We start from the raw sequence: 21,707 nt of genomic DNA, 5'->3' as shown, positions 1-21,707 counted from the left end.
TCTATGAGTGCTGAGTAATATGAACTTCTAGCGCTGCTGAGAGCTTCTTTATATGTTTTTAGGCTATCTTTCCAGGCTCTGTGAGACTCTTCTGACTTACTGGAACGCCAATTTCTTTCTAATTTCCTTGATGTTTGCTTTAAGGCACGGATTTGGGAATTATACCAGGGAGCCAGCCTCCTCAGATTGAATACTTTCTTTTTGAAAGGGGGGCCATTGTCGAGATTTGAACACAGTGTGGTCATATTGCTAGTCACAAGGTCATCAACCTGCGTATGGGAGAAATCCTCATTTGAATTTAGATATGGCAATGTTGGGAATGATGACCGAATGTTCTCTTTAAATTTAGCCACAGCAGCTTCAGATAAACATCTTCTATAGCTGAATTTATTCCTCAATGCTGTGGAGCCCATTAAATTAAACTCAAATGTAATAAGGTAATGGTCAGTCAGGAGAGAGTTTTGGGGAAGAATTGTTAGCTTGTCAGTTTCAATGCCATATGTTAGAACAAGATCAAGGATATGATTGTAGAAGCGAGTGGGTTCATTCACATGCTGGGAAATGCCAATTGAGTCTAGTAGGGAAAGAAACCCAGAACTAAGGCTGTCGCTTTCTACATCAACGTGTAAATTGAAATCTCGCAGTATAACGATTTTATCTTAGTTAGTACTACTAGTTACTAGTTAGTTACTAGTGCTAACTCTGATATAAACTCAGAAAACTCTGACAGGAATTCTGAGTACAGACCAGGTGGACGGTACACTGTAACTAACAGAACTGGTTTTTCACCTTTCCAGTCTGAATGGGAAAGACTTAAGAGTGAGACTTTCAAAAGACCTGCAGCCAGATTTTGGTCTAGGGTTGATTAGTGAGCTTGACTGAAATATTGCAGCCACCTCCCCCTCCTGGACCTGTGGTAAGAGGGATATGAAAGTTAACATGAGTGGGGGGTGTAGACACAAATATCACATAGGTGTTTAATTACCTTTAATTAATTACATTATCTTTCTCTGAGCTACCGCTCACTTTCTCTGGAGGGTATTTGCACGCATTTCTCCAGTCATCGCACTTGAATTTTCAAATTTTACTGAATTACTAATTTTTCTTTCCTTCCTTTTTGTTGTTGTCAGTGCTGCCGTCTTATTCTGAAATATCTGAGCGGAAGTGCGCGTGGTTTGACGCATGCGCGGTGAGCTGACAGCGGCAGGTCGGCGGTCTCGTCAGAAAACAGCTGTAGCTCGGCGGAGAGCAGTCCGTCAGCTGGTAAACACAACCTGCACCGCAGCTCTCTGTCCATGTTCACAGACAACAACTCACCGCAGAACCACCTAGTTCAGTCCATACGAAGTCACAAAGAAAATTGAACATTTTGATGACAAAGGTAAGATTTATCTTCTAACTCCAACTCACTCTGGTAACGTTAGCTTAATCTAGCTAGTAGGCTAAACCCGTTATTGTGATATAAATGTTGTAACTAATGAGGAAATTGTGTTTTTCATGGCTTATTGTTTCTGATTAGAAAGTAAACCCATTCTGGCTGACAACAGGGCACATATAACATAAAACACATACAATCTATAGCACCTATTTAACACTAAGTTACTGACTGTAATTTGGGGAAATGCACGTCTTTATAATGTGAAATCTTTTGCATTTTTCATTCACATGCAAGGTCTTGATTTCTTTTTTCCACTTTCAACTGTAAAAGTTCGGTTTGCTGTAGAGGTGAAACTACTTCCATCCACCCATCAATCTTCATCCGCTTATCCGGGCCAATAAGCAAAACATTAATTAGAAATTAATGAATTTTGAATATTTTTTTTAGCGCAAAAAGTTTAAATGTCTGAGCTAATGGGCATTTTTCATTTTATGGGCCAAATGATTTCTCAGGATAATAACTCATTGAATTGATATTGAGGAAATAGTTGCTCATCGTTGTAAATGTCTTCCTATATTCTACTTTGGTATTATTATACTTTTTTATATAAATCTATTTATGCTATAACTTCTTTGTGTATATATTCTTGTAATATTTCGATTTCTACTGCTATTTTGCTGGAACACACAGAATTTCTCCTGGGGGCTAGTAAAGTATTTCTTATTCTGATTAGTTGTAACTATTTTTTGACCGCCTGTGACATAGTGGTTTTCCTACCATTGCACAATGTGTTTTCTCTGGTGTGGAGCAGACTGATAGGAGATGTGTGCTGCTGTGTATGTACTGTCCACCGTAACGGGCTACGTGCTTACCTCAGCCTTGCTGCTGAAATGCCCAACTCTTTTGCATCGGAAGAAGCGAGAAAATTTTCTCAGCCAGCACATTTCCCACCGTGGAGGTGAGTCAGAGGCACCCATTCAAATTTTTGTATTGAAAGTATTTGAGTTTTTCATTCTTTTACAAAAATCCTGTCTGAAATAAAAGGCTGCAAGGCAATTGCAGTTATTAACTTAAGCTGTAACAAATTTTAGCTAGTTTTCTTACTTTGCAGAAAATGGTTGTGTGAAGATTATGATGATGATACTCCAATTTTAAGATTTCTGTTCTATGAATATGGTATTAACATCTACATTTTGCTTTCCACTCTGAGCTAGTTATTAATGTACAGATTTACAGGGTGCCAACATTTATACTGACTTCAGCTGTATCTCAGTGCATTTATCTATGGCTACCCAAATACTGTATGTTTTTTGTTTACTTTTTTGGGTTGTATGTAGCTCTACAGAGGGTCACACCTGTGTAAAAGTGTAAATAAACTGGACTAAAAGGACAAATAGAAGATAATGGATTTAGGTTTTGTTGTTACCTGGCAGTGCTCCAGCTGTGGGTCCCTCAGTAGTGCTATTATATCAAAAATGCTGTAAAACTCTGTTTGCTTTTTGCATTACAGGGGCAGGTGAAAACCTGGAAAACACTATGACAGCTTTCAAGCAGTGAGTAGAAGCCTTAGTTATAATGACAAAGCAGTTGGTTAGTTTGTTTCAGCATGTATGTGGTAAAGGTCTGTGGTGATTGTCCTTGTGATTGTGGGGAATGTGGGTCATCTGAGTTCAGCACTGTTTATTTTGTACCCACTATCAGCTTCATTTGTCTCTAACTCTAAACTAAAAACACATCTTAGGTCTCTGTTCGTATTAGAGGCGGAGAGAGATTTACTACTGTCGTCCCTCAATGATTTACTAATGACCTCAAAGCTGACTGTTTATGATCTCTTGTTTGAGATGGGTGAGGTCTATTATTTAAAAAAAAAAAATAAAAAAAAAAATCAATGGATCCTATCATGTAGTGTTTTCATTTTTGTGTGTGATTTGTGTTGGTTCATACAGTGCCGTGAATCTTGGCACAGACATGCTGGAGTTGGACTGCCAACTGACAAAAGATGAACAAGTTGTGGTTTCACATGATTCGAACTTGAAGAGGGCCACTGGTGTCAATACCCAAGTCTGTGACATGGCCTATTCTGTGAGTTATTGCTTTTAAATGTCTCTTTCGGAATTCAATTTCAACATCAGGCGGAGAAATAAAACCACATGTTATCTCCCTTCCAGCTCTGGGATTGTTGAGCTGTGTGCACTCTTTTTATGGTGGCATATAGAAAACTATAGAAGAGTATTTAATCATTTGGGTAATTTCATAGTACTTGTTAATTTATCTATCTTCATTAACATAGTAAAGACAGTGATGTCCATATATATTTCAGTTAAGAAATTTGAAACTGAGGAAACCTGAAATAAACTTGTGTAAATGAGGTTACAGACGTGGTAAAGCATATGAGTTGATCAGGTGAGGTTCGTACAAAATCAGCTGATCATGACAAACGATGAACTCTTGCCTAATTTTAAACTTTAAAAATCCATGAGAAATTCCTGTTAAGTCAGCTGCAGCGCACTTAAATTCAACCTTCTTTTCTGTCATGCACAGCTTTGATAGTCAACATTGGTGGTGGGTAAATAGAGGCCTGTGGATGAACCCAACCTTCCACCAACAATATATTAAAAAAAACAGAACTGCAAAAGCACAAGTTTTCTTTTCAGTTGTTTGCATTTGAGCTTATGGTTCTAATATGGTGAATGCCTAAATCTCCACTGCTTATCAAGTTCCCCTTTAAACATTTCTGAGGAAAATGGCCTCTGGTGGAACTTAATATGTCGTGGTCATTTTTGTTAAAGAGAATTACTTCTCAAACATTTTACCAGGTAAAATAAAGGTTAAATAAATAGATAGATAAGAATAAAAATGTATGTGACCCCGGTCTACATTTTCAGCGTTTTAACTTAAAGAAACTATCTCCGCCAAATGCGTATATTTGAAGTAAAGAGATCACAAAAATAGTTGAATGATACATCACTGGCATTGATGCAGATAAAGGCCACTGGTTTGAGCCAAAAATGATATTTGTGAAATATAACATTTTGGTGACCTTTGGCCATTTGGTACAGAGATTAGTAATACTATAATCTTGCTTTCCTATGTCCTTCTGCGTTCCGCTTTATATTGATTTTTTTTATATTATCATTACTTTCAATGCTTTCATTGATTCTTAATATCTGCGTCTGCCCTGGCTGTACTGGGACTACTGTAATTCTTGTTTGTTAATCAGTGAGTGCTTTGTGCCCCTTGCAGGAGCTACCTCCATACCTCTGCAAGTTGGGGGTAACTTTTCAGAGAGGCGAGTATTGTATTCACAAGATGGATGCAATAACCATAAAGCTTACACAACCACATATAGATGTGTTCTGAGTGTGCTAAATCATCTGTACATGCATATGTAATGTTTGCACAGGACCAAGTACATAAATATGTTTAAAGTTCACATTGCAAAAAAAGTCAGTTCATCTACAAAAGAATCAAAATACAATTGCAATTGAATGTACTGTATTTGTATGATATTTAACAGATAGTAATATATTTTATTTGACAAATTAATGGGCAGAAATGTGTTCAACCTGAAGCTGACTGTGTTTTTGACTTGTCCTTGTATGTGCAGAGTGCTTCTGTGAAGGAGGGGAGGACAAACGTATCCCTCTCCTCAGGGACGTTTTTGAAGCCTTTCCAAATACCCCTGTCAATATTGACATCAAAGTCAATAATGACACACTTATCAAGAAGGTTTGTATGTGTTTTTGTCTGTTCTGTTCTGTTTTTGTTTTTTTTTTTCGGGGGGGGGGGGGGTGACTTTAATCTTCTTAACAATTATCTTGTTTTTATTTCCTTTCCATTTGTTTTGATTTTTAGCATGTCCTCAAAAAAAGCAGCTTTATTGCTTATGTCATTGAACACCAAAAGGAGTAGAGAAGCAGCACGAGCCATCTTTGTCATTCTTTCATTTCCAGATTTATTGTGTAATTTTGGTTGTAAGGTATATCACATCTTCAGCTGCCAAATCTTAGTGCTGAAAACAGTCCTAGTATCATTGAGTTTTTAATCCTTGCAGGTGTCCGAGCTGGTTGTTAAGTATGACAGAGAACATCTGACCGTGTGGGGCAATGCCAGCAACGAGATTGTTAAGAAGTGTTACAAAGAGGTACTTCAGCATGTACATTTTTTAAATTATTTACCTGAAAAATGCCAGTACTTTATGTTTGGTCCATTTTCTTGAGGTGAATAACCACTGATAACAGCGCAAGTCCTTTCATCTGGTGGGCCTTTAAATTCCATATTTGACTAGGAAGTAAACTGTTATCTGTTCTATATCATAAGTCATTCATTGTCACTGTTGAGAAAGATTTCACAATTGGAAATATTGAAATTGAAATGTTTAAATAACTCACAATTGCAAGAGAATGAAGCCTGAAACATGGTGGTATGTTTGTGTTTTTGCAGAATCCTCGAATACCTGTGTTGTTCAGCTTTCCCAGAGTATTGCAGTTGTTGGGCCTCTTCTACACCGGCCTTCTGCCCTTTGTTCCCCTTAAAGAACAGTTCCTTGAGATCCCCATGCCTTCCATTATTACCAAGTAGGTTCACACCTAGCAATAAAAAACCCCAATAAAAACCAACAAGAGACACAGAATGACCAAGCCAGACAGAATAAAACAAAACACAAAAAAGAATTTTAAAAGAACAAATATTAAAAAGATACAAAATAACATCAAATAAGGTCACAGTGGCCATAGGGCACAGCTATTGCAGTATATTTTGTGGAAGGTGATGCACAGACAACTCCTTCATACATAGCTGTGGGTTTCTGCTGATGTTGCTGGAGCCACAGTAGATAACAGTAGACCTTGACCGGTCGGTAACGAATGGCTCATCTTCAGCATAAGAATTCAAAGATCCAGTGCTTGTTATTCAATAGAGAAAGCTCAACATCTGTACCGACATCCAACAATTTTGCTTTGTCAAAATGATACAATCGTAACACTAGGCTACGCAAAAACAAGGTGCACCCTGGACAGGTCGCCAGTCCATCACAGGGCCAACATACAGAGACAAAGACGAACAACCACTCGCACACAGACCTCTGGGCAATTTAGACTCACCAGTGAAACTAAACCAGAGTACCCAGAGGAAACCCACGCAGGCACAGGAAGAACACGCAAACTTCCCAGGCCGGGAACCGAACCCGAAACCTTCTTGTTGTGTGGTAACAGCGCTAACCACTATGATGTCATGCTGCCTCGAATTAAGATTTAATTCTGTCCTAAACTCCAAGACACAAATAGAAGAAAAAACTAAAGAAAAAACATAGCTGCTTACTGGGAAATTTCAAGGAGTTCGGCCATGCCTCATGCCTTCATCAGAAAAATATCCAACAAACCTTGAACAGAGATTTGATGGGTTGAAGTTGTGTAAATTTGATGAAGGGCCACATCTGCTGCTAAGACTTGCCACATTATAGTGGCTCTTATAAGTTACACACTTGATTTCACCAAGTACTGTAGGCAGGTATTCTGGCTCACTATTCAACTTTTTCACAGTGTGTCCTTTCAGGTTCTTATCACAGCTGAAATGCTTTTGGAAAGATGATCTCACTCACTAATTAAGCCAATAAAAGAAAATACTCACCTGTAGGGTAGGGTGTGTGGTCAGAGCAGATTATATGGGCTGAACATTCATTTAGGATTAAGTGATTTACATTATGACAATTCTATTGCTCTACGGTATTTGTTGTACTAAATTACTGCTTCATACAAATTCTTCCCTCAAACTCTGTAACACTGTTATCGTACATATATGAATAGGCAATCTGTTGCATCTGTTCATACTTACACTCACTCTAATCTGCTATATTTTGAAGATTTCCAACTGCAAATTTTGGTCAAGTCTGACTTTGGTTACCATGGCAATGTTTTAACACTTAACCTATTTATGTTCCTATATGATTCTGCAGACTCAAGGATCCTAACAGATTAACTAAGAGTCAGCGATTCATCACCTGGCTGGCAGACAAGTAGGTTACTGTTTGGTCCAAAAAGAGATTTCTTTTCACTTTATTTTATTTTCATAATCTGAATCTGTCCACATTCATAGAATAATAGTTTTAAGCCCCTATATCGGTATAGCTAGGCTTTTTCTTTTCTTTTTTTTTTATTGCAATACTTTTAATTTTCATCTATATTGAGCACTCCACATCCAAGTGGTGAAACTATATCCACCGTGTACACTGTAAATCCATACTGTATATTACTGCGCCACCATGATTAAGTCAAAATCGTTACAAATTCAGCACCAAACCCCAGACTACCTCTGCTATACTTTTTTCTCCATGCCAGTGAGTGTTTAATTTTCTCTTGCAGTTTGCTCATGAGGAAAAGTTTGTTTGAGCATCTCACTGCCAGGGGAATACAGGTAAAATGTCCACATAGTTAATGTCCACATTTCTTACAAGTTCAAAAATAGCCCAGCATGCCCACTAACATTACTGTTATGGGTACAGACATTTTTTAGCTTTATGTTATTCCCACCACTGTGTGTTGTATGCATTTGATCATATGAGTCCTGCATTTGGTTTCAGGTGTACATATGGGTGCTGAATGATGACGAGGACTTCCAGAGGGCATTTGACTTGGGAGCCACAGGAGTTATGACAGATTTTCCCACCAGGCTTAAAGACTTTATGGACAGGAATGGCATTTCTAAGCTTCAATGACCTGCCAAAATCTACCTCAACACCCGACCCCCGCCACCACTGATTATCCTTCCACTTGACTGGCCTGCCAAACCAGTCCCCCACAACACACACCCACTTTTCCTGCATGCATTCCAGCAGGGCTACAACTCACATGCTGTGTTGTACAGTTTTATAGTCACTGGTGATCTTCACCATGTTCTGTTTCTTGCACACGTCTGAGGTACCAGTGGTTATAATGCTAACACAGTCTTTTTGTATTTTTAGTCAGATAAAATACACGAGGACACATACAGTATAGACACATACAGTAAAATGGGACAAATCGGCCTTTGAAACGTGCTGGGAAGTATTATCTCAGTTTTGCAAATTTTACTTGATTCATCAAAATATTTTTGTACGTTCACTGATGTCACACTTTATTTTAATTTTTGTATTACCTTCAAGTAAATGACAATTTGGAGTATCGCTGCATTGTGTATTGTTCTGATAGGAGTACCAGCAACAGCATCTTTATGCTGGTATGTAATATTAATTTATATACAGTCAAAACTTTGTTTTGTGGTCTACTTTTTTCACAATCTGATTATTACTTAGCACATGCACCAGTAAAAATATTTAAGTAAATGGGAGATATTTTTGTCAGATGCAGTCAAAAATTGTCAGAAATGACAGGATGCAGTCAGAAGTCCTTTGTTTCACAAAGTTTTAGTATTGAATAAACAATGTTAATACTGAGGACAAAAGCACATTAGGTTCCAGTTGAACTGTGGATTTTCTGTTAAAAAAAAATTGTTTTATGGTGCTTTCAAAGACAATGCATTGCTATATAGTTGTTTTTGTGTAGTACTGAGGTTCTTATTTCAGTAAACAGTTGTTCCTTTTTTCACCTTTGTTATTGTGATTGTGAACACTTAATATGAAGATTTGAAATATATGGGCTTTAAATTTTGCTGAGAACAGTGAAGGTGCACTGATACATGTTGTTCATTTGAAATGTAACTTTATTTAAAACAGCAATCAACTAGCAATATTGCACAGTGGGTTTCAGAGTTTGAATGTCTAAAGATCATTACATTTACGATTATCCATGCCAGTGCAATTCTCAGTTTCAAACTTTTGACCAGACCGTGATGATCAGCATTGAATGTAGAAGTAGTTAAATGTACTGTATGCTGCTTGGTATGTTGCAGTCTAAACAGTATTGGAGAACTAATCACTTCAGTTTCTTAACTATCAAAAACTAAAATGATTATTCTCTGACAGAACAACTCCTGATCCACCAATTCTATTGCATATCTTACATGTTAAATATAGGATATTTTTGATCATATATACGCTGTGCTGTGTTGTGTGTACCCTTGTTTTGCATGCTCAAACCAATGTCTGACAAAGTGTTGTGTTTTGAAAAAGCTGTGGGTCTGACAGTAAGTGTTGGGCACTGGGCTGCTTTGGCCTCTCAAAATGCCTCATCCCATTGTGGTATTTGGCGAAATAATCACTGAATTTTAAAAGTATGAATAAAAATGAACATATCAAACGTGTGATACGAGGTGTGTTTAAAAAAAAATGAAACAAGTGCTTATTTCTCTGAGTAAATATTAGAAAGCAGCTCAGCTTGTATAGGAAACCACCTGCAGCCACCAGGAGGGGGCGCTGCGGGCCGGACGGACGTCTTCCTGCAGCGAAAAACTTAGTGAAGCGGCACATGTTTCCGAAACAGAAAGTCGGACATGTGCGCTTTTTCTGCTCTCCTTTACAAGCCCGGCCGGTGAACTCTTTGAGAGCTTTCGGTCGTTAAATCAATTACAACGAAAGAAATCTCACGTGTAGTTTGTATACTTTCTAAAAGAGTTCAGCAAACACCGTACGCTTTCAGTGATGCGATTGGTTCCCGGCTTCTGTCTGCGACCAATGAGCATCGTGTTGCTATGCCTTATCGGTGTGCTGATTGGCTGACGCGGCTGTCACTCATTCCTCAGGCCAACAGCCAGTGTGTTTATACCGAAGATCGTAAACTTGTCTGAAAAGATGGCTCCAGTCTTCTTGATGACTTGGCACGTTAACGGTTAATTTTTGGGGGGCTAATTGTTAATAAACAGGAGCTAAAGCGTCAGAATATATTACAGGTGGGAAACTGAATTAAACGTGGCTGGGAAAAACACAGCTGTGAGACCTTATATCGTTACCTAATACGAGATACAGAAAACAGATGATCTCTTGTTTTACTCCGTTCTGTGTCACACCAAACCGAAGTTTTTATCAAAAGGGAACAGACACATTTCTCACCGATGACAGCAGACTCCGGGTGTATTTCCTTCACCACAATAACGCAACAACAAAGACATGTTTAACGTCAGCGGTCGCCACTCTCTTACTGAGCATGCGCGCCGTGGTCTTCGGTCAGTAGCAACAAACACGTTTTAGTCCCCGCAAACAAAAAGCAGCACACTGAGAAAATCACGTCGCTACACGTCTGCAAGGAGCAGTAAGTCAGACACAGGACAGAGGCCCGACACTCCCGTTCAATAAAAGAAACTATCAAGACTCTAGAGTGGTTTTCCTGCAAACACGGAAGTAGAACGGAGGGTATCCTCTTGCGCCTATTGGCTCCTCTCTCCTCTCTGTGAGCCTCGTCTAAACTCTGTTGAGCATCGCTGCGCGTCAAAACATTGCGTCTCTGCTGGACTTGTCAGGGCCGGAGAGGAGAGGAGAGGAGAGGAAATTTGCCTTGGAAGGAATGCGAACCAGGCTTTAGGATTGGCACTGCCACGAGGAAAACGAGGAGGTGTGACATTTTCTAGTCTACGTGGAGATCCGCTTTTTCTCTCCTTCAAAGGTAAGATGATTTCCTCTGCATTATTTTTCCGCTTTGCTGCATTTGTTGTTACGCACTGTTTTTAAATCGCTGAAGCTTGTGGGCATTTTACAGTCTGTCCAATACTTCTTTATTTATCAGGGCAACTTTTAACATAGACTGAAAATACACAGGAGGGAAAATGACAACTAAAAGACGTTTGGGATTCTGGATCCTGGGTGAACTATCTTTCATGTGTGATTTGGTGATTTGGTCGTGGATGGGATGCTGAAGTCCGCTCTGTAGTGGATCTGTAGGATCCACTAATCTACTAAGACGCGTCCTGTTTGTCTTAGCAGTCCCGCACGTATGCGCCATCATCCGCGTGCGTTTGCCCGGCTGTTATTGTTCACGTCAGCTGTGATCGATGCGCGTTATCGCGTAATATAGGCTCATGTGATTATGAAGTCTGACTGCAGCCGCCGATTGCCATTGATCGCAATCGATCAGCTCAAGGCACCGCAGATGTTAAAACCAACCAGCGGCTCGTGTGTGCGAGCGTGCACATGTCTGAGTGTTTTCACCCCCGCCATCTGTGCTCCGTGTGGTGGCTGAAGTTCTGCCCCAGATAAAGTGCGCCACTGCCTGCGACTTGATCCATCCCAGGGATCGCTCACACACACACTCTCTCTCTCTCTCTCACACACACACACACACACACACACACACACACACACACACACACACACACACACACAAAGATAATGTGACAGTGACTCTGCCATCCTCTACATGACTGGATGGTAAATCGACCAGCAGGTGGAAATGCTGCAACCCCCCCCCCCCCCACCCACCCAAAATAATCAATTAAATAAATAAAAATAAATAACAACATTAAATCTACAAAATGAAGTCCACTGGTTGACATATCATGGCATGCACAAACCAGTCCTCTGTTTACAATATTTTTTTCATTTGCTGAGTGTCCATGTACATAGTTATTGATCATGTGAGGGGAGTGATCGGAGACAGAGGTTACAGAGTTGCAGGCCCAAAAAAGTGATCGTTTATAAATGGACTTGTAGATGAAGATGTCACATCTCCTGTTTTGTTTTTAGTTATGGCACGAAGATCAATTTGAGAGAACAATACATTAAAACCACCAAGAACAACAGATGATGAGCATTCAAAGTACATTTCTTTCAAGACAATGCAGTAATGTGTATGTTTAAAGTGTTAGAAAATAGTTATCACCTTCAATAAAACTGTCTTCAACAGAAGAGTGCACAAAACATAGCAACAGCAACCACAAACACAAACACACACCACTTGGATGAGTGCACCATTTCATCCATGAGATTTGATATGAAGGGGGAGGCAGAGAGGATCTTTTTTCTCCCCCTGCCAGTGATGTCATGCTGCTGTATGCAGTTGGCTTTGGTGAATGAAGAGCACCAGGAAGCGCAGAAAATTTTGGTTAGGCTTGTGTAGGACACAGATCTCATCCTGTGCTGCAGAGACAGAGACTCATGGCTGCTCTTTCCTCTCTTTCTCTGTTCATTAACCAACCTCCCTTTCCCTGTCTGACTCTCATTTTCCCCCCTTGCATCTTCTCCTGCTCTTGATCATTGTCAGAAACAGCATCAGCAGCGGCAACATCAGTGCATTACATAACAAAGGGTTTGTTGTTGCGATACAAGGGCCGTTTTGGCTGGTGAGATGCATACCATGTAGCCTTTTGTGATGACACCCAGAAATGACCAGAATGGACAGCTCAGTGACCTCAAATGACCCACAGCATGACTGATGAATAGCCAGATTGACACAGGAAAAAATAAAAAAATAAAAAAAAACAAAAGAAACAAAAAAAAAAAAACATGCTGAGAGGCATCAAGGCAGTGGAAGAGGCTACACAAGGCGACAGAGAGGAAGATAAACTGGAAAAAGATGGACAAATATCGGAGACACACACGGAGGTTATGCAGACAGTTTTTGTCCGGATGTATCAGTGTTGATAACATTTTCTGCTAGCAGAGCCTGTCTGAATCTGTGCAATCAGTTCCTGAAGTTATCCGTCCAGTTATCAGAGTTTTTTAGGGGGTGAAAACTGGCCTGGATAGATTCTTTGCGTCAGCATTTTACATGAACATCCGTGTTGTTTCCTTGCAAATTGATGTTCAAGTATTTTCAACCACCAAGATGAGTGCTGTCCTGTTCTAGGAAATTCATGGAAATTACTTCCTACTTTTACAGCCTTTTACAGTTTCCTTTTTCTCCCTGTTATAATGCTATCATACTGGATCTGTTATGAGACAAAACAAACGATGGCATCGATGATAGTTATTTTACAGTCATTGATTCAATCACCCTCTATCTCTGGAGCCAATCCCAATAACCTGCCATATCAATATCTATTCCCCCAATTCAATTATTTGTATCTTAATTTGGTATATGAAGTGTCAGCCAAAAGTGAGTAAATGCTTGACATGAGTTACAGGAAGGAAGGAACTGAGAGAAAATCCTCAAAACTAATGGAAGCAATTTTTTGTTTAAGAAATGCATCGATCATTAGGACTGAACAAATTTGTCAGCTTTAGTGCTTAGCTGGCCTGTAGGCCTGTTGAATAAATGCTATGACTTTATTCGCTATCTTAGAATTTATTTTGCACTAAGAATTCTCAGAGTTCATCCAAAGCCACTCACACCCACACTGCCACTCTGTTGTTGGCGCCGTAATGAAGTGATTCTTCAGAGTGAGAGGAGATAATACACAGAGAGAGCTCCACATGGATTACGTATGACCCATGAGAAGATGTATAACACGTGCCACACTATAATCCTTCTTTGCTGTTTAATATCACCCCAGTTTAAGGTACATTAGCACATTAGGAGATGCATTATGTGACTATGCTGGCATCAACACACAGAGCTCTTCCTACTGCTCTTTGAATAAGTAAACGTCTTGTTCGTGTCATCTGGTTTCAGTGTGATGGATTTCGCATTTACATATTCGACATTTAGCAAGCTCCCTTTAACTGTAGTGTCCTGTCCCAAATACAGCAGTAGAGGATTAAAAGGAGAAGCTTAAATTTAATGTAATTAAATTCTGATAAAAAGGTCAAGTTTGAAGCTTATGTTCTTAGATTACCTACGGTACCTAAGACTAATTACTTATCTGTAATCAGGTTGCCAATTTTATTAAGTGTGGGGCTGAACGTGTTTGATAAGGACACTTATTACTGTTATTGTTATCAATTGATTATTCATCGATAATCTGTAAGGAAAGAAAGGGATATCTGTAAATGTTTTTTTTTTTTTTTGTTTGTTTTTTTCCATATGGTCATTTTACAATGATAAATATAAAAGATAAAATTAACTCCTTTATAAATTGTTGAAAAGTAATTTTAAGTATTTTAATAATAAGATTTCTAATGATAATAATATAGCATCCAAATATAAATGGAAATATAAATTCCTGAATGGCTGAGGATGATGTGTCTAAGCGGACTGGCTGCTTCATAAATTTACCCCTTGTTCTTGTCCTGATATGAGAGAATCAAACATACTTTAAACATCAATCTGTGTATATATATATATATATATATATATATATATATATATATACATACATACATATATACACACACACACACACACACACACACGTACGTTATGGCTCAAGTCTGACAGTTGCACTGAGTGAGTCTTTGTGCCCCAGTCCCACGCCGCTGGCATGGAGTCAGAGGGGAGAAAACAAGGGCACGTCTCACTGCCTTATTTATTTATATCCCCCAGTCCTTCCATCAGCACTGGAGCCTTTATCAGCCTCCGTCTGACACCAAAAACAATCATATTGAAGAGCAGTAAAGAGGCCACTCTACCCCTTTCTCACTGTTGTTTGTGCTGAACTCTCAGAGGCCTCTTGCTCCCATTCAGTAATTTATTAGTTTTTCCAGATGGTTCAGTAACGACAGATCGGACGAAGTGGAGACAGAATAGGATGACGTGGACTATTGTGAAGGTGATGAAACAACTTAAACAGAGTGCTTACATATGGTGTTGTAAATGACAAAAAAAAAATCCTTTTATTTTGTTAGAAAGAGCTTCATTTATTCTGCTTTGATAAGATTCTAGTTGAAATAGACAAGTAAACAGGAGCAACTCCTCAACAACTTTGCAGAAACTATCACTGGGACATAAAAGTAGATTAAATCCTGGTACTGATTTGTTTTAAGTAGCATGGCCATAGTGCTGAAATAACAATTAAAATTGCATTATGTAATGAAAGTACAAAGATGAAAACTGCACTACAAGGTAGAGAGCATGGTCCTCTAACCTTTTAGTTTCTCATGTACAGTCAGTCTAAACACGCCTGTTCTCTTGTCCAGAAGCCTTTAGGATGGGTTCCCAGGCCAGCAGCTAATATTCTCAGTCTCCAGAGCATACCAGCAGAAGTATTTTGGGGGCTTGTTCTATTTGGATATCATGGAGAGCGCATAGCACAATTCTCACATTTGTGCTGGGCTAAGCAGATTATCTCTGCGGCCTCATAGACTTAAACACAGACTCTGAGTTAGCTTTGCTGCCTGTGTGCACTGAAAATGTCTGCAATTCAACTGGAGTCAGAGCAGAATGGAAACAGACATGTTTCTGCACCTGAAACGTAGTTATTTTTGTTTTGGATTTATTGATCAATGGTCAATGAGAAACATCCATCATGTTTTTGACAGACTGCTGGCCGCTGGCCCGGTGCTGATCAGACAGTGTCATCATGGCAGGGGTGGACAGTGACGAAGTAAATTTACTTGAGTACTGTACTTAAGCACAATTTTTGAGTATCTGTACTTTACTTGAGTATTATTTTTGATGGATACTTTTACTTTCAATACATTTGAAGAACAAATTGGACTTGGACTTTTTACTCCACAACATTTCTATTGATGCTCTCCTTACTCGCTACTTTTGCGCTAGTCTAACATTACTCCTTTGTTTTTACTCGTAATTTTTTTTTGTTCCAGGTAAGAATATGGCCACGATGTATAATACTCATCCTACCTGGATTATTTCTCCACAACAATCAGCTGATTCTTCATCATACATCGTGGCCGTATTATTACCTGAACACGCATTAGCTTGTAGCCGGTGTTTGGACGTCTTCTGTGGACATCACTTACAACACGGTCCAACTCATCATCACTCACAGCTAAACATGAAATAATTAATTTAATAGTGAAATAATGATATATATTTTTACATTTAATTAACTGGTATATTAATTCTGTCCTTTTTTCCTCCATAAATAAGTCATCTCTGTGGGTGATTTGTTCTGTTTTTTCCTGGTGCATATTCTCTGGTTTAGTCTGGTCTGGTCCATTCTCTGGAGGGGCGCTGTATCTTGCATTAGCCCAGGCCATTACTGTTACTAATTATCCAATTAACTTAGCCGCGTTCAGCTTCCCGCACCGGAATTCCAACTGCGTCTCTTTTCTGGTCTTGTTTACCATCTGTCTACTATCCACTTTTCCTTGCTGTAGCCCAGTCACTCTTCAATAATTTACCATCTGCCCCTTCCGGGAATCGAACCTGTGATCTCCTTAATAAGAATAGGCTCAGCAATGGGGAAGTACATTGAAATGTATATTGATACTTGTGGCACATAAGATATTGTGCTAAAACAGCTGGTTAATATCCACACAGCTCCACTTTAGGTGATCCGAGGTCTTCGGTCCTGAGTCTTGTCCCATGGCCGCTGCAGTGTGACCAGCCTGAGCATTCCCCTTTAAGCAGGTGGCAATAGCCATACCAGCATTGTATACATTTTGACCTGGTCATCACACCAGATCACTTCACGAGAGTCACAATGATTCATCCTCAGTGGAACATGAATCTCAGCAACAAATCTCCTCCAATGGTTGTTATATATTAAATTTTGCAGTTGTACCAAAGGACTGACCTTGCCAAGAGATATAGGAAAGACTTAAAAATAAACAAAATGCAAAAATAGAACAAACCAAAAATATTTTTAAATTCAAAACTGCTCTCTTCTACACTGGGATTAATTTTGGACCATTTTGTTTCCTGTGATGGCAAAGTGAACCATATTTATGCGAATTTCTGCAGTAAACGTGCTTTAGCATTTTGCGCTTGAAAATATAATGTGAAATTGACCCAGCCTGGGACAAAAGCTCATTAATAATGGACAATGTCTCATTACGTCATCGCTTTTTGAGGTTTTAGGAGTTGCACTTAAAGCAGATTGAAGAATTCTCTAAAGCCGCAGAGCAGACTGTAATCCTATCAGCCATTACACGCCCAGGGCTCAGTGTGAAACATCACCTGAAGGAAGCAGCTGTTACACAAGCATGTAACCATTAGCTGTCGTTTTATCCCGTCTGCGCTCAGGTGTTCGCCTCCCAACCCACCGCCCACCACGGCCCTCACCTGCGTGTTGCGGTGCTTCCCCTGTGAGCCGACCTGGGCTGGCAGTCCCTTCTTGCACCGCCCGCCAACCCCGCCCATGGTCAGAATGACACGCTCCAAGACCTTCCAGGCGTACCTGCCGAGCTGCCACCGAACCTACAGTTGCATCCACTGCCGAGCTCACCTGGCCAACCACGATGAGCTCATCTCCAAGGTAACGGCTGGCAACGTCCCCTTTTCCAGTGACTTCTCATCTTACCAATAGCGGTACTCCCTGGAGACAATACATCAGGCAGCTAATTATTACAGACCAGTTCTAGTTAACTGGCAGATGCACCTTCCTTAATGCTTTGTTTCATCATTTGTTCAGCGTGACTTTGGAAACAAGTGATTGACTGTCTATTTTTGGTCTCAACAATATAATTTACCATGGTTTACAGCAGTTGAAAGGCCAAACATTGAAGATTTCAAAGAGAAAGAACAGATGAAATATAAAATAAACAACAGGCTGAACACCTGCATATCTCTGTCAGCTGCTTCTACACTTTGGCCTGCTGCACATGGATTATGTTCTAAACTGGTTAGTGAATTGGATTATCAATGCACTGTCACTTTTTCCATATGCAAAAATGAAAAACACGTTCACCTGTGCTCAGAGGCTTTCTGCTGATTGTAAAACAGCTGCTCTAAAAACCTCCAGCTGATGTGTGAAAAAGTTAGGCTGCATTATTAATATTCAGGCTACTTATGAATAGGACAAACATGATAATACCTGAAGAATATTTGCTGTTCCCATGAGACTGCACACCAATTTAAAGTACATGTAAAAATACACTTTTCTACAGATTTTTAATGAACCAAACCAAGGCTCTTATTTAACTGAAACATTATGACCATGATGCTCATATTTCAAAAGGTTTATTACATGTATGAAAAGACAGATTTTTGTTTCAGCCTGTTCATCTTTGTCTCATCCCATCTCTGCAGTCGTTCCAGGGCAGCCAGGGCAGAGCCTACCTGTTCAACTCAGTGTAAGTATCTGTACAAACAGGCCTTTACTGTTGTGTTTAAACACAGCTGTTTTGCATGTGGAAAAAAAGAAAAAAAATTTAATCTATTCAAGTTTGATGAAAAAGGTAAGTCAAATCAAATTTATTTACATAGCGCAAAATCGTCGCGGAGTTACATCGAGGCACTTTGCAGGTAGAGAAGGACTAGACCAAACTTCTTATGGAGTTGTTAAAGAGACCCAGCATGTTGCTCCAAGTGCATATTGTTCAACACAGTACTGTAGTTGTTTTTGAAACGAGGGAGCCAGTCTGTGCCTTTGAGTGTTGTCTCTGTCAGCTGAATCGAGTGTGAGAATTAGGCTGTTTGAATCTGCCTCATCACTGTGTACTGTGTCAGTGGGCTGTAGGCAGTGACTCACTCTGAGCACATTGTACTGTACTGAGCCACTTCAGCCACTTTTCTAATATTGTTTTTTGCTATTTTATTTACTATTGTTCTCAATGTCTCCTCTTTTGCCTCCTGCCTCTCTACTTTGCTCCTCTTATGCTGATCTGTCCTCTCTCAGGGTGAACGTTGGGTGTGGCCCTGCGGAGGAGAGAGTCTTGCTCACAGGCCTGCATGCTGTAGCAGATATCTACTGTGAGAACTGCAAGACGACCCTGGGCTGGAAATATGTAAGTGTCCTTGGCTGATTTGATGCAAAATGCGTCCAAGGTTAGAGGATGATAATTTGGGAGGTTGCTATTATAGCACTCCCTAATTTTATTTGCGCACTGATTATGTTTGGACCTCCTCCTCCTCTCAGGGTCAGAGCAGTGGTCCAGCTGTGAGCTGAATTCTTTATTTGACAGGCCTCTCAGAGCAGAGCAATTTACTGATTGTGAAGTGAAAAACATCTTGATAGGAGGTTGATTCATAGTTTTGTAGTCTCTCAAACTAGAAGGCAAACATGTACTACAGGAGTTACTGTAATCAAGGCCTTCTTTTTGTTGCTACATTTCATCCCAACTGTCGATGAAAAACATGGACAATCTCAGTGTGGTTAATTTAACACTTTGTGTGAGGGTAACGTTGACAGGCTCACTCTACTCTGGCTAATATTACAGTGATATATACTGTCAAAGTCTCTGCAAAGCTGTAGTCAGAATACAGGTGGAGTTCATATTTAATTAGACAGCATTGTGCGTCCCACGTCAAGGCAAATAAAGCAGGATCCAAACGTGAACGGTCTTCATACATCAGCAGAGCTGGACATGTGCAGCTGTCAGTGACCCTGTCAGCATGGAGGGCAGCATTTGCATTATAGGGCACGTGACTGTTCTTGAAGGGTTAGCTCGTGTGTACACACACACGCACGCACGCACGCACGCACACTATGTTGTTTGACTTCTAAGAAAGTCCCACTGACCAGCATATTCCGATGGTAACATTCATGCTATACGTCTAACCTTAAACCTGACTCTTTCACCTTTCTGCCTAAAAATAGTTGTTTATTCCTTATGGTGCCCGACAAACACCCAGTAAAGCGATTTCAAAGCTGGCAATTTTTCTGGGAGGTTTCTATTTCTGTCAGGACCCCACAAGGCAAAGCAAACAGAGGTCACATGTACACACACACAGTCACCAACACCAGACAGGACTTAATGGAGGGCTGCCATTAATATCAGCTTCAGCAGTGTTGATTTTCTGCACTCGTCAAAGTTTGATTGAGAGGCTTGACCTACTGCACTTCTACACTGCGAAATCTGATAACTTGTCTCTGCAGCTCTGAACCAAAATAGCTGAAGACAAAACAAGGTACTGACGCTCCACAGTGAAAGAACATTTGTATCAACCCACAGACTGATTCTGGTTTCAAGAAAGGCCCACAGAGAGTGAGTGGGCTTTGAAGAAGAGCATGAGATTGTTAATGGACTTGGAGAGAGAGCAATTTTTTTTTTTTTTTTGTGCCATTTGTTCTGCATTGATCAGCAACAATTTTTTCTGTTTGTAATCCAAAATAGAAAGTTTGCAGCAACCTCTGGAACTGTGTGAAAGTAATGTCCATACACATTGCTTACTAAAAGGATATGCATTTTACATCTTTAACATATTTTAACATACGCAGATTCATCTTCTACAATTTGGGCAAATAGAAAGTGGATACAGAAAAACACCTGCTCTGCTGATGGACTAAAGAGTACATATTAACATATATACTATATAAAAAGGCACATTAGCTTTTAAGACAGATGTCCTTGTGAAAGATATATCAGCATAACAGCTTGTCATGCTTAAACCATGCCTGGTGTTTAATGTAAGCATGTTAAAATACACAACTCACAGTAATGTTGGTCTTAAATCATTACTATGTAAAATTTTGCTGGAGTTCGAAATCAAAGAACTGTGAAGAGAAGCTTGAGTCTGTGTAGCTCAGACTGAATCCCATTCATATTTTCCAAAGGAATTTTGGATTACACTCCTAACATCAGAAAAGCAGGTTGCAGCCTGTAAAATGAGAGCACACAGTAAGAGTTGCCATTTGCAAATCTCCAACCTGCAAGTCGTGTGTTTGTGTTTGTTTTTTTTCCTTTACCCATTCTCTGGCATATTTTAATGGATAAGGACATGTTACCAATAGAAGGTATAATGATCCAGTCTGGTCAGATTTGAATCTGCAGCCCCCTCTGCAGTGTCCACTGACCGATGGTTATATAACCAGCTACCAAAGAGCCAGGAGCAGAGACAGGCCAGAACTGAGCCAAGGATTGAAAAGACTGTCCAGAGAAGAAAATGTGCTACTTGTCTCTTCCCCTGTAATATTCTGCTCTGTTAGACAAACAAACGTGTTGTTATTCTCTGTTTATCTGTCATTCAAATTAAATGCAGTCAGTCTGTCTCCTGTCCTCCGTCACACCCTCCAGGAACATGCCTTTGAGAGCAGTCAGAAGTATAAAGAGGGCAAGTTCATCATCGAGCTGGCCCACATGATCAAGGACAACGGTTGGGACTGAGGGAGAAGCAGCCGGGATACGACCGCAGCTGTGGGGTTGGGGGAGGGGGGGGGGGGGGGGTGTAATGGTGGGGCATCATATGGTGGGTGAGTGTTTGACTTTGGTTTGGCCGATTTACTATTAACCTCTGTAACTCTCCGCCCATCCCTCCCTACCCCGCCAATTGATGTACACACACACACCCAACACATCAAAGTCCCAGACATCCCAGCTTGACAGAGACACAGACTAGGCAGGCTTGTACTCAGCTAGCAGGACTAGGTGACTGGCCAGCAAAACAAGACTAGAGGTCTCATTTTCACGTTTCATTCTCAACAAAAACATCATTTTATTGCTCTTAAAAAGGTGTTTAAGAACCCCGTACAGCCACTAGGATGCATCTTCACTGAGTGAGGTATTCTACCTTCTCCCCACAGT

The 21,707-nt window shown here is 40.0% G+C and overlaps 2 protein-coding genes across 3 annotated transcripts; both read left to right on the top strand.

The window, feature by feature from the left end:
* The first annotated feature begins 1,213 nt into the window (after positions 1 to 1,213).
* gdpd1 (glycerophosphodiester phosphodiesterase domain containing 1) lies at positions 1,214 to 9,607 on the top strand. 2 transcript variants are annotated; one of them, XM_029518300.1, is made up of 11 exons: positions 1,214 to 1,381; positions 2,256 to 2,336; positions 2,889 to 2,931; positions 3,325 to 3,460; positions 4,622 to 4,667; positions 4,986 to 5,107; positions 5,433 to 5,522; positions 5,822 to 5,955; positions 7,332 to 7,391; positions 7,738 to 7,789; positions 7,956 to 9,607. In XM_029518300.1, the coding sequence occupies exons 3-11, from the start codon at positions 2,915 to 2,917 to the stop codon at positions 8,088 to 8,090; spliced, it is 792 nt and encodes a 263-aa protein (XP_029374160.1). In that variant the 5' UTR covers positions 1,214 to 1,381; positions 2,256 to 2,336; positions 2,889 to 2,914; the 3' UTR covers positions 8,091 to 9,607. The 2 variants fall into 2 exon arrangements, with proteins under 2 accessions (XP_029374160.1, XP_029374159.1); XM_029518299.1 differs by having other exon boundaries at positions 2,190 to 2,336.
* Positions 9,608 to 10,587: 980 nt separating this feature from the next.
* Positions 10,588 to 21,319, top strand: ypel2b (yippee-like 2b). Its single transcript, XM_029517407.1, has 5 exons — positions 10,588 to 10,908; positions 17,269 to 17,500; positions 18,274 to 18,317; positions 18,863 to 18,971; positions 21,201 to 21,319. The coding sequence occupies exons 2-5, from the start codon at positions 17,384 to 17,386 to the stop codon at positions 21,288 to 21,290; spliced, it is 360 nt and encodes a 119-aa protein (XP_029373267.1). The 5' UTR covers positions 10,588 to 10,908; positions 17,269 to 17,383; the 3' UTR covers positions 21,291 to 21,319.
* The last annotated feature ends 388 nt before the right edge of the window (positions 21,320 to 21,707 follow it).

Source organism: Echeneis naucrates, chromosome 13 (genome assembly GCF_900963305.1).
Source record: "Echeneis naucrates chromosome 13, fEcheNa1.1, whole genome shotgun sequence".
Taxonomy (NCBI): domain Eukaryota; kingdom Metazoa; phylum Chordata; class Actinopteri; order Carangiformes; family Echeneidae; genus Echeneis; species Echeneis naucrates.
The sequence above is the reverse complement of the archived record's forward strand: the minus strand, read 5'-3'. Positions and strand labels throughout refer to the sequence as shown.

Excerpts from the sequence above, each read along its gene's own strand:
- gdpd1 (XM_029518299.1), top strand. The coding sequence starts at position 2,201 with ATGTGTGCTGCTGTGTATGTACTGTCCACCGTAACGGGCTACGTGCTT. Across the intron at positions 3,461-4,621 it reads TCTGTGACATGGCCTATTCT|GAGCTACCTCCATACCTCTG; the intron begins GTGAGTTATTGC and ends TGCCCCTTGCAG. Across the intron at positions 5,108-5,432 it reads ATGACACACTTATCAAGAAG|GTGTCCGAGCTGGTTGTTAA; the intron begins GTTTGTATGTGT and ends TAATCCTTGCAG.
- ypel2b (XM_029517407.1), top strand. The coding sequence starts at position 17,384 with ATGGTCAGAATGACACGCTCCAAGACCTTCCAGGCGTACCTGCCGAGC. Across the intron at positions 18,318-18,862 it reads GCCTACCTGTTCAACTCAGT|GGTGAACGTTGGGTGTGGCC; the intron begins GTAAGTATCTGT and ends GTCCTCTCTCAG. Across the intron at positions 18,972-21,200 it reads CGACCCTGGGCTGGAAATAT|GAACATGCCTTTGAGAGCAG; the intron begins GTAAGTGTCCTT and ends CACACCCTCCAG.